Genomic DNA, 16,721 nt, shown 5'->3' with positions numbered 1-16,721 from the left:
AAAGTGATCAAGTCACTCACCATCCTTACATCTAGCAATAGGATAGGTAATACTCTATCTTATCCACAATTCTTTAAAAAGAAAAAAACTGTTTGAAGGCACACCTATATTCCAATTAATTTTTTTCATAATATATATTTTTTTTTAAATGAATAAACTACAATTAATTAAAGAGAAAGTACATATCGACAAACTACAACAGCAAAAAAAAAAATTTAAACATTAATCTGGACATATAGTATTATAACACTAACGATGTAAAAAAGGACAAATATAAAACAAACAGACAATTAGAAGTGGGCGTTGTTGGTAAATTACACTAGAATTGCTGGAGAAAAGTGCTTATATTATATATATATCATTCATGGGAAGGATGCCCGTAAAATTTCCAACAATAGTGCGTTAGATAGGACTCAAATCATCAGCCGATACATTGGATCTTAAACCAACAAACAATTCAGCTGTCAACAGCAAGACTTTTATGTTAATGAATTTTACTTGGTTTGGTTTTCCCCTGGCACATGTGAGTCAAACCAGTCAAGTCACCAGGCTGCACATTTCTGTGGATCTAAACCCAAATCAATGGGAACTTATAGAGACCAGTTCATTGGGTTATACTTTCTATCGGTAATGCACTTTGCTTGGTTTTCTCTTCTGGTATATGTTTGTTAGTCAAGCAAACCAGTCAAGCAAACAGGCTGCAGATTTCTGTGGATTTAAACCTAATACCAACAACTATATCACCTTGACCAAAACGTGACTCCAATACAAAGCACGTTAATATAATGCAGAATAACTCCAATAGTAAAATATGAATGAAATAGTCAAGATCGTAATGTAATTAAGCACTTATGCATCTCAAATGAACGATCTAAGTATGCAAAGCAACAAAGCCAGGAAACCTGTTTGCAGGTGGTAAGCAGTGATGCTGTGGCTATCCGAGTTATTCCATTTGTTCAAGAACTAACCATGATGATGAACAGACTATAGACTTTCCCAAATGTTCTAATCAGAAATGTGCCAAGCTGTATACCAGAATCCAAGCTAGCTGCAGTCAAACAAGAACAGAAAGTTGACCCTATTTAAAAAGTTGTCTCTAAAATGAGATGGTGTAAAAGATGCATCAGGGGGGTCAGAACATAGACCGTGGATGAAAGATGAGAACAAGGGATATTACCAAGAACAGCGTAAATGATGCAAAGAGTCCCTCTTGAAGTAGTGCTCCATGGCCACCAAATTCTTCTTCATCAATTTTAAGAATGTGCGCATAGTATCCATAGACAATGGATGAAGACAACACCAGGTATCTGATGACAGCATGATAGCTTTGAGAAATTATGATAGTAGAAACTTGGCAGCTAGGAAGAATTAAGGCAAACTGAGTCCTTTTTAGTTCGCATGCATTGTACCATCACATGTCAGCAATTATCAATACCAAGCCAGTCTTTAGTTCAGGAAATTACACTTACAAGATCAATGCAAGTATAGGGGATTAATTATTTGTCAGACATACCAAGTTATTTGCTTAGAAATACTAAACAATAAACAATCAAAGAGCACCACTTCAATGGAAGAATGCACAAAAAGAGTCACTTGGCAGAAACATCTATAGACAGCATAAAGAACCTGACCTAGGGAGACATAGCATTTGCCTTAACATGGAAATGGAACCAAAATCGATGAAAATAACCCAGGGGATGTTCATGTGAAAGCATCATGGGTTACTGACAAAAAATTATCCTAAAATAGCTACTGCCTGGGGTTAATAACAGCGTATCATTAGGAGAACCAGTTCAACTGAAATTTGTGCAAGCTGAGATAGCTATACATAGGAAGGAGGCGCCTATTACATTATTGTTATCCAGAATGTAAGAACTGAGACAGTACAACCTAAATAAAATATGAACATCAAGCTAGAAGTTGTAAACTCTTCACTCTAAGACAGGAAGAGGACCGAATTCTTCAACGCTTTATCTAGGTAAGCAGGAAGCAGCAAGGTTTACATGACAACAGAGTACAAAAAGGCCCATATTTCAAGATTAAAGAAGTCCCAGCACCCCTTAAGCTAAAAAGAAATACATTGGCAGTAAATATAGGGGTGGCAAAACGGGTTAGCGGGTCGTGTTCGTGTCGGGTTGACCTGTGAATCTGACACGTTTAACCCTGACACGAACACGACACGATTATTAAACGGGTAATTTTTTAGAATACAAACACGATACGTCTAAAACCCGTGGCGACACGACACGACACGTTTAACACGTTTAAGTCTTAAATAGGTCAATACGACATGTTTATCTGTTTAAAACACGACACGTTTAACACGCCACACGACACGACACGCGACACGAATTTTTAATCAAAACATTTTTTTAAAAATCCAAACTAACATTAAACATAAAATACTTAAACATCATATTTGCCGTGAGAATAATTCAATTAATTTATCAAGTTTACTATCAGACACATTTACCTATTCATATTAAACGGGTTAACCGTGTCATATACGTGTCAACCCGTTTATGACACGAACCCGCTTAATTTAGGCGTGTCATAAACGGGTCGACCCGTTTATGACACTAACCCGTTTAACCCAAACCCAAACCCTCCTAAGACCGTGTCGTGTCATGTAAACGTGTCGTGTCAAAAATTGCCACCCCTAAGTAAATACCTAAAAGAGGTAACATAACATCATCAGGGATGGTCTTTCACAGCTACATGGTATGATAGAAAATGACAATAATCTGTACTGTATCATCTAAGCCATTGTAAGGCTTTTGCATGGATGGAATGCCTGAAGACTTAAATTAAGGAAAATCAAAAGAAGCACCCTCAGCATCGTCTTACATAACAAATTATGCATAAACCCTATTTCTATTCAAATCCAACATGAAGCATACTCTTGACCCGATCATCTTCATTCACAGAAGCAATTCAGTTGCTCTAATATTTGGTATAATAGAAGATGAATGAGACCATTGTTTTTTTTATTATTATTGAAAAGATGGATAAACCACTTCAATTAGAATGAGACCATTGTTGCTTCCCTCTTTTCTTCAAGAAAACATGTTCCTTTCAGGAGCATAAAATTACTAAAACATCCCACACATCTCAGACTTCTCATCATAAAGGCTGGTATGAAGGTACCACACTGATTGAAAGCAAAACGTCTTCATTCACAGGAGTGTAATTCATATGTAAATTATAACTAGCATAAGAAGCCAGTAGCTTCTAATGGCAGTGCTTGGGATGTTTAGAAACTCTAACCTCAATTCCCACGAGAATTACTTTAAATTGATATTGCGATTTTATATCAGAAGTCAGCCGTAATGAATATATTTAAAGACCTATTATGTGATAACCAAATACCAGTAATTCCTCAAAGCTAATCCCATTCTTAAACAACTCCTCACTCAAATAAACAGACAATGGTACAAAATCACCAAACTTATTTTGTGTCTACTTATAATAAATACAAAAACACTACAGTTAAAGAAACAAAATTGACATTCTGATTCTCATAGTGTCATGAACACTCAAAATTTTTGGAACCACAGAGATCAATAAAGGGATAATTTTTTTCCCCTCGGTTAATTGCAAACTATGTATCAGAATATATGTTACCATTGCCACCAAAAAAAAATGAAAACATCAAATCATGATAATGCCGACTTACAGGACGATCCATTTCGCACCAATGAGAGGAACCGCGCCCCATAGCAAACCACAAACAAGTCCTGCTACTTGCCGGATCCAATGCAGCACATCTCCCAATTGATCCTAAAACAAAGCAAACAAGCACACGCTTACTACAAAGACATTGATAATCCAAAACGTGAAGCTACGAAGAACGAAAACAATAAGATCGACGCGCAAAACCACTAGATCAAGAAGCAATTAAAACAACGAAGCATCAAAAAGGCGGCCTGAAGATCAATAAGATGAAGACCTTGTCCCAAGAAGCCTCAGGATCGAGCAACTTGGCGAACTTGAAGGGAAGAGCATGGCCATTCTGCTGATGGACATGGGCGTTTTTACTCGATTTACTCTTTTTCATCTCCGGCGATGCCAATCAGCGGCGAGATCGATCGAGATGAGTCGCAGATGAAGGATTTGGGAGAAGAGTTCCTAGAGTTTACGAGAAGCCAGCGACCACCACGCCGACGATGATTGGAAGATTCTACAGAGGAGCAGAGCGAGAGATGGATTGATGACGATCGCACGTGCGAACAGAGCAGCGCGGGCTTCTTTCCTTGCTGGGGCCACGTGCGTACATGTGCTTCGCGTCTCTAAATCGGATTCGGGTTTACTGTTTAAATATATACTATATCGCTATAGGTTATCTAGTCCCTAATTTTTTTTAAAAATTTTTAAAAAAAATAATCCACTTCAATTAAAAAAAAGAAGTGAAGACAAACTCATAACATCTAGATGAAGGTATGACTACAGTATAACAAAAAGCAACTCGTCCACTAGCAATGAACACAACTGACAAATATAAGAACCCATAAAGAGAAAGAGAAAAACAATAGAGGAAAACAAACATAGGATCACCAGGAGACCTCAACACAACGAAGAAAGACTAGCTTGTGCTTTGATCGTTGTTATGCACACAAGTGATGAGGAGAGTGTCACAAAAAGACCTGCCTAGTGGTGAAGGATGCCCACCACTTATATGCACACAAGGAGTCCATCTCATAGTCGATGTGGGACTAAATGAGTTAGTTCATTTGCAATCATTACATTACCCCACCAATCAAGACATTGACGCCTGACGAACAGTACTTCACTCAGGGCACTTTACTCAGACCCCAGCGCGCAGCCAACCAGCCTGGTCAGAACCCTCTATGGCCAGCGCATCCGACTAAACCTGACGAGTCGTGCCCCACATCGACTCTCCACTTCACTCAGACCCCGGTACTCAACCAACCAGCACATAAAGACTCCATCTCATAGCCGATGTGGGACTAAAGGGTTAGTTCATTTGCAATCATTACAATCGTACGCCTCCTCAGCCGTCAAGGAACCACTAATCTCCTCCAAGAGTTACCCAAGAAGGTCCAAGCTGTGCCTGATGGTGGAATAGAATCATCGAGCTTCTCCGAAGAATTCTCTGCCATAGTAGACAACCAAGATAAAATTATTCTGTCACATTTGAGGATAGTAGCAAAAGCAAGCACAACATTTACATTAAATATAAGGTCATTTCTAGCAAACCAAATATTCCATATAATTGCTTTCACAATCAAATCCCCCATATCCCGAAAGGATGGTTTCAATCAAAAGCGCCATGTCCCCCAAACATGACGAAAGGAATGGGGCGACTCTGGCAGCTAAAATAAACGAACAAAGTATCCCCAAATAAAATGAACAAATGGGCACCGGAGAAATAAATGATCTGTAGTTATCATCGAAGTTACTATTACAGTCATTAAATCCTCATCCAATGGTTGTGATTTTTTTTTTTAATTTATTTTTTCTGTTTTCATACGATAAATATTTTCCTGAGTTAGTCCCGCACTGCCTGATCACCGCTCGCTAACCTTCCAGACTCTCCGTCAATATCACTAATCTCATCCCTCACCACATGCTTCTGCACATGCTCCCCCTTTAGACAAGCTCTTCATGCAACCTTGTTCTCACCAATATTCCAATATTCACCTCTCCCAGCGTAGCATCACAACCAAATTCATTCCGAAGTCCTCCGTTTGATTAATGAACTCTTTAGAGAAGACGTGTGAGTTGTGGGTGTTAAAAATATCATGTAAAAAAAAGGAAAAAAAGAAAAAGGCTTGTCGTCATTAGATGATGATATAATAGTTGCGGCTAAAACATCTGTAGATTTTAAATCTAGATACGTACTTAAATGATTGGCCGCTATATATATTGTTGCTTTAGTTTTATTGTTTATGGCTGTCGTATCAGATGCATTTTAAATTATCATATTTTTAAATTTGATAATTTTCATATAATGCTTCTAGATAATCCAATTTAGAATTCCAAAAACCCACGCCAGGGCCTTCACGTTCACACCCGAATAATATAACGAGCCGCCAGCTTGAAAGTGTCACGAACCCAGTCCCGGCAACCGTGTGCCTCCAAAGGTCTAAACCAACCCAAATCACACTGGTCCGCCGGAACTCGTTAATCGCACATCGACCTCTCGATCTAACGGACCAGGCTCACATGACGACGTCACCAGACAACCGACTCAGTTGATAAGCGAGGAGACTATTTAAGCATACGCTTCTCCGCAGGATCACGAGTCAGCTCAACTGCATCCCTTCCCTTCGTTCTTAAGTAGGGAAAAACATCGCCGGCCTTCGTTGAGGTCCAACCCGAGCGCGGAAATCCTTCTCGAAAAGGCTCCTCTTTTCCTCTCCGCGTCTTAGATCTCCTTTTTCTCGAACGTATATAAAAGCCCTAGAGATCTCGCCAGGGTTTCGAAGCTTGTTGTTCTCTTCTTCTTCTTCTTGAGCTTCGTGCTTCGTCTTTGGATTAGGGCTTGTGGCGATGCGTTCAGGGGATGAGAAGCCCACTGAAGGTGGTGGGTTCTTCGCGGCGATCTCGTCCAGCGTCAGGAGCTGGGGTTCCGCCATGCAGAAATCGGTTAATGGGTATGGATCCGTTGTAGATCGATTGGATTATATGATTTCCTTAATGTATGACTTGTGTTTTGGCATGGTGAGGTTTCGTTTGATGTTTTGTTTTGTCATATTTCTAGTAATTGAGGTTGGATTTGGGGATTCTCACTGATTTGTGGTTGAATCCTTATTGACTCTGATTATTGAGAACATCGGGCGGAATTTATTTGAAACGAGTTGTTCATTATGGTTTTTAGGATTGTATTATTGATTTGAGTAGCTTTGATGAATCTTTTATGGCGATTCCCCTGCTTATAAGATAGTAAGGTCCGCCTGTTGTTCTCCGCGCGACATAGTTGGTCTTACATCTGTTGATGTTTTTGGAGCCTTCGATGTCAACAGCTGGAGATGTTTTTCTTATAGCAATGTTAATTTTAAAGTTTCATAGTTTTTTTTAATAAAGTTTGAAAATCAGGATTTTTACCATGGTCAGTTTCTGTTATATGTTTTGGGTCTTTTACGCAAATTTTGCCATTACTTCCTAGGACCCAGGTGAATTTTTTTTTTTCATCCAGTTTGAATTTTTGCTATACCACCTCGATAGTATAGTGAATCCAGTATCTAGGGCACAATTATTTTTCATTGACCAGCCAATTGTGTGGGCAGCACCTTAATCTGAAATGCTTTGAATCTAAAGTTGTATCTTGTAATTTGGTGTCAAACCATATTCTATTGGAGCCATATGCGGGAACTAATTTAATGGTTGATTTTATGATAGTTTGTTTCCTTAGAAAGTCAGATAAATGTCTACAGGTTATTATGAATTTTTATCGTGTTACTGAGAAGCCACTGGCTTACTGAAAACAACACTAGATATTTGGTTTGTTAATAACGGTTTCACAAAATTAACACAATACTTCATCATTAATTCCTCTTCAGATTCTCCTTGTAATTTCTGGTTGTTACATATGTTCCTCCATTTGATCATATTTAAGTACATAGTTTTGAATACTCAAATGTTTTTTTTTTTTTTTTTAACGTTAGTATTTTGAAATTCTGCGATTTACTCTATCCCGCCTTCTTTGGTAATGAGAAGACCATCTCTTGATGATTATCTGCACTCTTTTTATACACCATAAATTATCTGTAAGATTTTTGTACAATGGCTCCATCTTATATGATGGAAAGTAGTTTTACTTTGTTTTACACTTATATTGTTATTGAGGCAAAGTTAATTTGCTTCTTTCAGTTTAATGGGTTATGAAGGACTCGAAGTGATAAACCCTGAAGGAAGCACTGAAGATGCTGAAGCAGAAGCCCAAAGGGGGAGGTGGAAACAGGAGGTAGTTCTTTCTTTTCCACCTTATGTTTTCTTGAACAAATATTGGGGACAAAATATTTAAATCTAATTTAGCTGTTTTATTTCTTCATATTTTCCTCATGAATTGTGAATCTTGACACTCTTTACTTGATACTATTTTCGGAGGTGCTTTAATAATTAATACATGCCAATCTGCTATCGTCATTGCGCTCTATGAGCATCATAATTTAACCTTTATATCATATACCATGCAATTAAATTTCATTAGCTGAAGTTCTGTCTTCTGTGTAAATTCTTTTTCATTTTATGCAGGACCGTGATGGTTATTGGAAAATGATGCACAAATACATAGGAGCAGATGTTACGTCATTGGTGACACTTCCGGTTATCATATTTGAACCAATGACCATGCTTCAGAGAATGGCAGAGGTTTGTGATTCTTCTACCCACAGGCACTGTGAAAATTCCCTTTGTGTGGGATCATTAATTTTTTTCCTATGCTCATAAGGGCTTTATCTGGTAAACTGCTGCTGTATTGAAAAGTACTATATGGTTTTCAAGCAATTCAATGGAGGCATGATATGACTTGGGTTGCGGATTACCTTAACAGATACTTGAGTTGAGTAATAGGTTTTCAGGTTTTGATACTGTTAGTGTTTAGGAATTAGGATTTAGGGCCTCACTGAAAGCCATTGGCTGTTTTGCAAAGAGTTTGTTTTGGGCTTTGTTTCTGTCAAACGACGTTGACTCCTTGCAAGTAAATGATTGGTTAAATGTTCTGCTGACATGATATGAGGATGTTATGGAATTTTTCTGGGGCTTTGGGGAATTTGAAGTCAGATGGGCCTCCCTTTCCTTCTGCAATATATTAAACAGATAGATTGGCAGTTTTTCTATGATTATAACTTGTATTTTTGTATTATCTTTCTGCATTCAGTAACTTCCATGTTCCACTCTCCTATGCTTAAATTGATACTAAAGTATCCACATGCTATCTGATACTACCATTCATTTGGAGATGGTCTTTTCAGCAGTTCTTTGCAAAATCTAATACAGTCTGCAACTGTGATGCAGATATTGGAATATACTCATTTGTTAGATTTAGCAGATGAATGTGAGGATCCTTACATGCGTGTGGCCTATGTTTGTAAGTTTATCTTATTTTGTTACCACTTCTTCTTTCTATGTGCATAAATCCATAATGTGATTTCTACTCTTGATGCTTGCAGCTTCATGGGCAATTTCTGTGTATTTCGCCTATCAGCGGACGTGGAAGCCTTTCAATCCAATCCTTGGAGAAACTTATGAAATGGTCAATCATAATGGTATCACGTTCATTTCAGAACAGGTAAGTTTCATAGCCTCTCTCGCTTTTGCTTTCTTTTGTGATCATGTGAAATTAATATTGTTTTTATGCAATTTGTAGAACAACCAGTTTCCTTTGGTAAATTGGTATTGAATTAGCTGTAATTGTATTCTCATCTTGTTTTGGTATTTGAGAAATTGCGTTACAAGGTTTACCATAATAGCGCAACAATAGCTTATTATTATTATTTGTATTTCAGATTAGTCATCATCCTCCGATGAGTGCAGGGCATGCTGAGAATGAGCATTTCACTTATGACATCACTTCTAAATTGAAGACAAAGTTTCTTGGAAATTCAGTAGAAGTATATCCTGTTGGAAGGTGAGTTTTTAATTAGGAAAGGTGTCAATATTACATATTTGTCTTTTATTACCCAGTTCTGTCTTCTGTAGTATATAATTTGTCAGTTTAGAATGATGTTCATAAGGAATATCTGACAAAATCATAGACTTGTTTAAATTGTATTTGCGATGTTGCAGAACAAGGGTGACCCTTAAGAAGGCTGGTGTAGTCTTCGATCTTGTCCCCCCTCCTACAAAGGTTAACAACCTTATTTTTGGTCGCACATGGGTTGATTCACCTGGGGAGATGATTATGACAAATTTGACCACCGGAGACAAGGCCGTGCTATATTTTCAACCATGTGGCTGGTTTGGGTATGATAATTATTTTCTTGTTATGTGTTTTTGTATGGTTTCACATATATATTTTTTTCTCTTATTGTGCTATTGGAGGTGCTTGTAAAATGTAAAGGGTAAAATCAACCAATTATTAGCAAATCCCATGTATTTGTGATTTTCAATTTCCAGTCATGTATATCTTATACTCTTGTTTCTTGGTCCTTTTTTAGTGCTGTTATGTGGTAGATTTGCTCTTGTAGCATGCAACAAAAGCAGGGTATTGTCAGACCCACGAATGCTTTAGTTTGGATTCCTTTGAAATGTTTTGAACATTCAGATGATATTTGTATTTATTATATTGGTTGATCAGTATTTGTGTTGCTTCTTTATCCTGATTTATAGGAAGCTTTATTGGATTACAGGGCTGGTCGATATGAAGTTGATGGCTATGTATATAATGCATCAGAGGAACCAAAATTATTGATGACTGGCAAATGGAATGAGTCAATGAGTTGCCAACCTTGTGATCTGGAAGGAGAACCTCTTCCTGGCACAGAATTGAAAGAGGTAAAGTTTGAGAATCTCTGGTTTTATTTTCTATCTTTATAGGGCATGGATAAAATTATATTTATTAGAACTCCTTTACTTAGAAAAAATAACTTTTATAGTACAGATTGTCTTAAGACTTCCTTTGATTTGCTTTCACTATTAGAATCTTGAGCACAGGGGAAACGTAAGAACTGTCACAGTGATCTTTTGTTTACTTCTTTTCTACGTGTTCAGTTTATAGATACTGTAGCTGAGTAATTATGGTCACTGACCATAGCTGCGTTTTTCCCTGGATTCTTGAATTTTTTTTTTTTTTGCTAGATATGGAAAGTTGCAGCTACACCGGCGAACGATAAATACCAGTACACACATTTTGCTCACAAGCTAAACAGCTTCGAGACAGCACCCAAGAAGCTATTGGCATCCGATTCACGACTGCGGCCTGATAGATATGCTCTTGAAAAAGGTGACATGTCCAAGTCTGGTGCAGAAAAAAGCAGGTAGAATCAAAATTTTAAGCCATCATATCTTCAATTTTAAATTCCATGTAAAAACATTTTGAAATAACGAAGGCTGATTGAGAATCTGCATTATAATCTGTTATTATTTATGTTATTCACATTTTCCCTGTGATGCTGATATTTCAGACTGGAGGAACAGCAGAGGGCCGAAAAAAGAAACCGAGAGGCCAATGGGCACAAGTTTACTCCGAGATGGTTCGACTTATCTGGGGAGATTACTCCAACACCATGGGGTGACCTGGAGGTATATGAGTATAATGGTAAGTACACTGAGCATAGGGCAGTAGTTGATAGCTCAGGATGTCATAGAGGAGGTCGATATTAACTCCATCGCGTTCAATCCATGGCAATATGGTAATGTGTCTGCTGAATGACATATATGCTCCTTTGAGGCCAGTGAGTTAGGATTTCGATCTGCTTCATTAGTATTTGCTGGGGTGGTGTCCTCTGACATTCATATCATTGTTTACTGTTGAGGGTTTGTAGATGATACTAGGCTCATATAATCTCTGGTAATTATTATGGCAAATTCTATTTAATCCTGCAATGCTTCATTTGTGCGATGGTGTTTCATGAACTGTAATCTCTTTTCATTTTGTTCGATCTTCCTTTTTCCCCCACCTGGATTGATTCTCCATTTTTTTTGTGAGAAGGAAAACTGAAAGAGCTCTTTTTAGGCCTTTCAATATTTGGAATGTTTGGCTTGAGTGAGTGCATGCACACGTGCAAATGGGGATCTTCCTGAAATGTTGTGTTATTATTTTAACACTGATTCAAATTTGAAACCATTTTCTTAACCTATTGTAATCTATCCTGCTTGTATTAACTTTTGCATATATATATATATATATATATTATTTTGTATAAAATTTATTAGGCATTTATTTATTTTTTTAATTTAAGTAGTCAAAACTAACAATGATTATGAAGCTTACATTGGGCCATGGCTGAAATCTTTTAACTATAGTTAATGGTCTGGTCTCTCGGTGCGCTTGTTATGGCATTTCCTTTTGTGCGCTTGTTATAATTCATTTCTTTATATAAAAGAAAAGGTATACATCCTTTTATTATTTTTATTATTATGGGGTGACAAGGATGGTTCATCTGTTTGCAGCTTGAAGCTGAAACGATGGCCACCCACTGGGATTGGGATTGGGATTGGGATTGGGATTGTGGGGTTGGGTCCTTTGCTTTTGTGGATAAGCATTGAACTAAACAAAGAGTCATTGCTTTCTCTGTTTGTGGCTATTATTATACCTAGCCCTTTCCAACATCGTCCAGAAGAAGTCTCTTCCCAGAAATCTTATAAAACTTCTCGCTATCACCCCTAATCAACATTAATTAATTAATTAATGTTATGACAAATATGCTACATTACAAAACTTCTAGCTATCACCCCTAATCAACATTAATTAATTAATTATGCTCGTCTTTCTAGAAGTAATTCCACTGCAGCATCTCTCACTCTCCATGTTTTACAATACCATGCTCACTTTGTGAAAGTGGCGGGTATGTTTTAATCCTTTAATCATGATTATTGGGGTTATTACAAGAATGACTTTATCATTCATTGATGGAGCATCATTTTTGCTTCAATAGGAGCTTGAATAATTGGCGTTCTACTTTACTAATGCTGAGTACATCCGTTCATCCGTGCATATCAATGTAAAAGTTAACTAATTGAACCGTATAAAGACGCCGCCCATTTGAATCTGCATGCATTACTATGCTATAGCAATGAAAATCCATGCATTTCTTAAATGAATTACAAAATAATCACTTTTACAATTTTAATAAGGAATGTAAATTCTCACTTCCATGGAGTTAATCACAATAATAATCAAACTCTAAATAAATTAATCATATTTTATAATATATATATATATATATATTAGTAAAAAATATTACCGAGTAATACCAAAGATTTGCTTTATCTGAACCGTTGAATAAATTCATCACACGGTCAAGAGTACAGCATCTTACCAGTAACTTCAAAATTCCAGGGTATTAAAACTGCCTTCTTTCACCTTACGATCGACAGGGACGTCCACGTGGCTGATATCGGAGGAATGGATATCGGATAACAATATCGGAGGGCGGGGAGACTTGTGATAGCCGGTGTGCGTACGGGAGTTTACTTGTTGATCCGGTTACTTAGAGGGTCAAACAGTTCAACCGTGAATGGGGTTTAAGAGTGGTAGTTTTCCAGGGTTTTGGCGATCTTGAGAAGAGGGAGAGAAAAAAGTGGGAAATTTAGAGAGGAAAAAAAAAAGGGTTTTTGGGGTTGGATTTTGATTCTTTGATTAGAGAAGACCGTGAGAGCATCTGAATTTTAAGCATGGGTTGAAATCTATGGCGGAATTTTTATGTTGGAATTCTAAATCATTTCTTTGAAGATCTGAAGGTTTGAGGAGGAATTCCGTGAAGGTTAGATGACTGAATCTTGTTTCATTATTAGCGAGGGTTATTGTTTTTTTTATTATTTTTATTATTGTTTCTTTGATCTCAAGGGTTTGCTCTGTTGGGAAAGTAAATTCGATTTTGTTTCTGAATTTTGATATTAATTTATTTTTTTCATTTTCTTTCAATTTGGATTTTGGATCTGGTGCCAACTTCGCATAAACCGCGGTTTTTTTTTGGATCTTATTTGTCCTCACAATAAAAAAAATGTTTTTTTTTCCTGGTTCTTTAATATCCCGAGGCGGCATAGGTGGAATCTTGATCTAATCTCATGTTTGAAATGTTGTTTTGGTTTTATATAATTCTCTATTTATACAATCAAGCTGAAGTTATTCTTTTTTGGATCTTTCCTGACTTATGCTTAGATTTCTATTCTTCATTTGTGGATTTTTTTGCGTCGGATGTTGTTCCTTTTGAAAAATTCTTTTCATTTGTCATACGCCTACAAGAACTGAGTTTATTATCTTTCGTTTTAAGCTATAGAAGAAGATGAATGTAAGCTTATGTGGTGATTTGAGTACCTCTGTTTGTTTATGTGCTTCCTGTTGGTATGTTATTAAAAGGGCGAAGGCATCTGTAAAATGGAATTGTGAAAGAAGAGTGTTCTTGTTTTTTGGTTTGTTTTTTACACTTTGGAGTATTTATTGAGTTTAATCCATGATCCAAAGATCAAGTTTTGCAATCGTATAAAAAGCACTTATTTTTAATCCAGTTTTGCTGCTTCTAATCACAGTTCTGTAACATGTTTCTTGTGTTCCGCCTACCACCAATGGTGTTCTTTCTCGAATGATACAAAATGGTTGGCGTTGCATGAAATTTGTTGGCCTGCATTTAGATATGAAGAATGCCTTTTTTTTTTGGTGTGATCATGCTGCCCGGTAGATGTCACTGATACTTTTTTTCTTGGTATGAGTTTAAGTTATGGTGTTGAAGAAGAGGTTGGGATATGATTTCAATGGCTTTCATGTGCCTCCGATGCTCCAAGTTCCAAAATCAGCAAAGGTTTTCTTTTTATTTCATGTTATGACTATATTTTTATTTTCTGGGTTTTTTTAAAAAAATTCTCAAATTTTTTTGCAGGGGAAGCGTTCCGTCAGGAAGAAGGTTGATGACAATCAGATGTGCGCGTTTGACTTGCTTGCGACAGTGGCAGATGAATTGTTAGTGGGGAAATACAGTCTTTCACCACAGAAAATCGTCACTGGAACTTCCTGCCCTACCTCAAACAGTACCCCTCAAAATGGAAAGCTTTTTGAAGAGAAACCGTTTACAGATGAAGGTTTTGAGCAGGGAAGTTTCTGTCAGAGTGCATTGGATTTGAAGGATTCCCAACTCGGGGAGAATTGTCCTTTGAGGAAGCAATGCAGTTTGAAGGATCCAGTGCAACTGAATTTGAAATCTTCTGCCTTGGTTGGCACAAAAAACAGCACTGAATCACCTTCTGTTGAGGATTGCATTCCTCTTAATAGTTCCTTCCGTAGACAACGGGATAATATGGAACTACCTGTAGATAGAGATGATGACGAAAACTATTCCAGGTGCACTAACCACAGCACCATTACTTCCAAGGCCTTTAGGCCACAGCAGCGTATAGGAAATAGAGTAAGACAGTTACTGGCTGCAAAATTTTCAAGAGTTAACCCCATGATATCAAAGAATGGAGAGCCTCCTTACAATGGTATGCAACAGGATTTCCTTGTTTTCTTTCCTATCTAAAGCGAATGCCAACATTTCTTGCTGAGTTGATCGGGATCATTATGTGTAATTTTTGTTGTTGTGACTTAAGATTTAAGTTCTTAATCTTTTATTTGTTCTGCCCAGACTTTGACTTGAAGGTTTCTTTTCATCCTGTCATTAGATGTAGGTAAGAATGCGGTGTTTAACAGTAAGAGAATATGTTATAAACGCCGAAGGACTCAAAGATGCCCTCTTAAGAGGAGAAGGCATTTTGACAAGCGGTCAATATACTATGGTGCAGTTCGAGGTGAATATCATACCTCTGATTTTGATCAAAATGATATCTAGGCTGAAGAATTTAACGTCTTGTTCAATTTGCCTGAAGGATGTTCTTTTGACTTTTAAATGCACTTGCATTACTTCACCTGTGCCTTCTAAATGGCTGATTTGATAGCTCATCTCCTTTGTTGGCAGCTAATAGGTTGTCTCCCATCGTTGCTTCACATAGATCATTGGAAGAATCTGAAAACTATCACGGTACTTTAGGTTTTATTGAAATAACGCCATGGAATTTGTGCTGTTAACATATACTTTCCTTACAGCTTCTGTTCTTTCTCTGTACAGGAAAACTCAGTATCAAGTCCTTCAAGGTACCAGAACTTCTAATTGAGATTCCTGAAACTGCCACTATTGCTTCTCTAAAGGTGCGTAGTTTCTTATATTTGTAAATTTCATTCTTACTTTGTATATTTCTTTTGTGTGTCTTCCTACTCACTCTTGGGGGTGAACCAGGAAAGAAGCTGATCTTTTTTTCTTTTTTTTTTTGAGAAAAATCTCTGTTACGCATTAGGACCTTCACCTGTATCATCCTTCACTGATTTGTTCTAACCTTCATCTTCTATTTCTTTTGAAATATCCCAAAATTCATGCTTTACTTACCATCTTCTGAAACTTACGTAATTTCATTTGTTTCCAAGTTGAACTGCCAAAGCATGCAAACTAAATGCTGAGTTTTTAAAGGATTTAGGTTTTCTCCTTTTCATCTAAAAAATTCACAGCCTCAAAATTGTCGGCATAAGTAGAAAGTGATATAGGTTTGTTAGTCTTGTTTTTAATCAGAACATGTTATCATTGTTCTGCAATTTCTAATGCAGGGAAGAGTTATGGAAGCAGTAACAGCGATACTGGGCGGTGGAGTACGTGTGGGTGTTCGTCTCCAAGGGAAGAAGGTTAGAGATGACAGCAAAACCTTATTCCAAGCTGGAATTTATCATGGCAATAAGTGGGGCAAATTGGGATTCGCCTTGGAACCTACTAATTCGACTGCAGCTCAACTTCAGGCCGCAAGTTCTGATGAACCATGCGGCGTTATTCCATGCAACCCAACTGAACAACTAACCAGGTAAAAGAGGAAGGCACTAGAGTTTCTCTGCGACACTCCTTTTCATTAGGCTCTCTTGAATAAATGATATCTAAACTTTGTCAAGTGTCTTAACTCAGTCACTTCTTAGGTACACGCTGAACCGAACCATTTGAAGTCTATATCTTCAAACAACACAATAGGTTATCTTGCAGTATTTGCTAATCTAATGATTAAGATACACTATTTCATCTTCAAGCAGA

At 37.2% G+C, this 16,721-nt stretch overlaps 3 protein-coding genes across 3 annotated transcripts in view; 2 read left to right on the top strand and 1 right to left on the bottom strand.

The window, feature by feature from the left end:
- Positions 1–783: 783 nt before the first annotated feature.
- LOC120281725 (respirasome Complex Assembly Factor 1-like) lies at positions 784–4,273 on the bottom strand. Its single transcript, XM_039288421.1, has 4 exons — positions 3,950–4,273; positions 3,677–3,780; positions 1,178–1,307; positions 784–1,048 (listed from the first exon to the last, which is right to left on the bottom strand). The coding sequence occupies exons 1-4, from the start codon at positions 4,055–4,057 to the stop codon at positions 1,010–1,012; spliced, it is 381 nt and encodes a 126-aa protein (XP_039144355.1). The 5' UTR covers positions 4,058–4,273; the 3' UTR covers positions 784–1,009.
- Positions 4,274–6,298: 2,025 nt separating this feature from the next.
- On the top strand, positions 6,299–11,538 carry LOC120282296 (oxysterol-binding protein-related protein 3A-like). Its single transcript, XM_039289074.1, is given in 11 exon segments — positions 6,299–6,617; positions 7,834–7,927; positions 8,218–8,334; positions 8,980–9,052; positions 9,135–9,253; positions 9,471–9,592; positions 9,751–9,927; positions 10,314–10,458; positions 10,762–10,940; positions 11,088–11,268; positions 11,270–11,538. Coding segments are annotated over 11 exon segments (1,377 nt in total). The 5' UTR covers positions 6,299–6,513; the 3' UTR covers positions 11,336–11,538.
- Positions 11,539–13,169: 1,631 nt separating this feature from the next.
- LOC120282945 (telomere repeat-binding protein 2-like) overlaps positions 13,170–16,721 on the top strand; it is a 4,543-nt gene continuing 991 nt past the window's right edge. Inside the window, 7 exon segments of the mRNA XM_039289777.1 lie at positions 13,170–13,388; positions 14,257–14,423; positions 14,502–15,099; positions 15,280–15,405; positions 15,573–15,635; positions 15,723–15,802; positions 16,253–16,500. Of these exon segments, the coding sequence (XP_039145711.1) occupies positions 14,343–14,423; positions 14,502–15,099; positions 15,280–15,405; positions 15,573–15,635; positions 15,723–15,802; positions 16,253–16,500 (1,196 nt within the window). The 5' untranslated portion in view covers positions 13,170–13,388; positions 14,257–14,342.

This window comes from Dioscorea cayenensis, chromosome 18 (assembly GCF_009730915.1).
Source record: "Dioscorea cayenensis subsp. rotundata cultivar TDr96_F1 chromosome 18, TDr96_F1_v2_PseudoChromosome.rev07_lg8_w22 25.fasta, whole genome shotgun sequence".
In the NCBI taxonomy this organism is placed as follows: domain Eukaryota; kingdom Viridiplantae; phylum Streptophyta; class Magnoliopsida; order Dioscoreales; family Dioscoreaceae; genus Dioscorea; species Dioscorea cayenensis.
The sequence above is the reverse complement of the archived record's forward strand: the minus strand, read 5'-3'. Positions and strand labels throughout refer to the sequence as shown.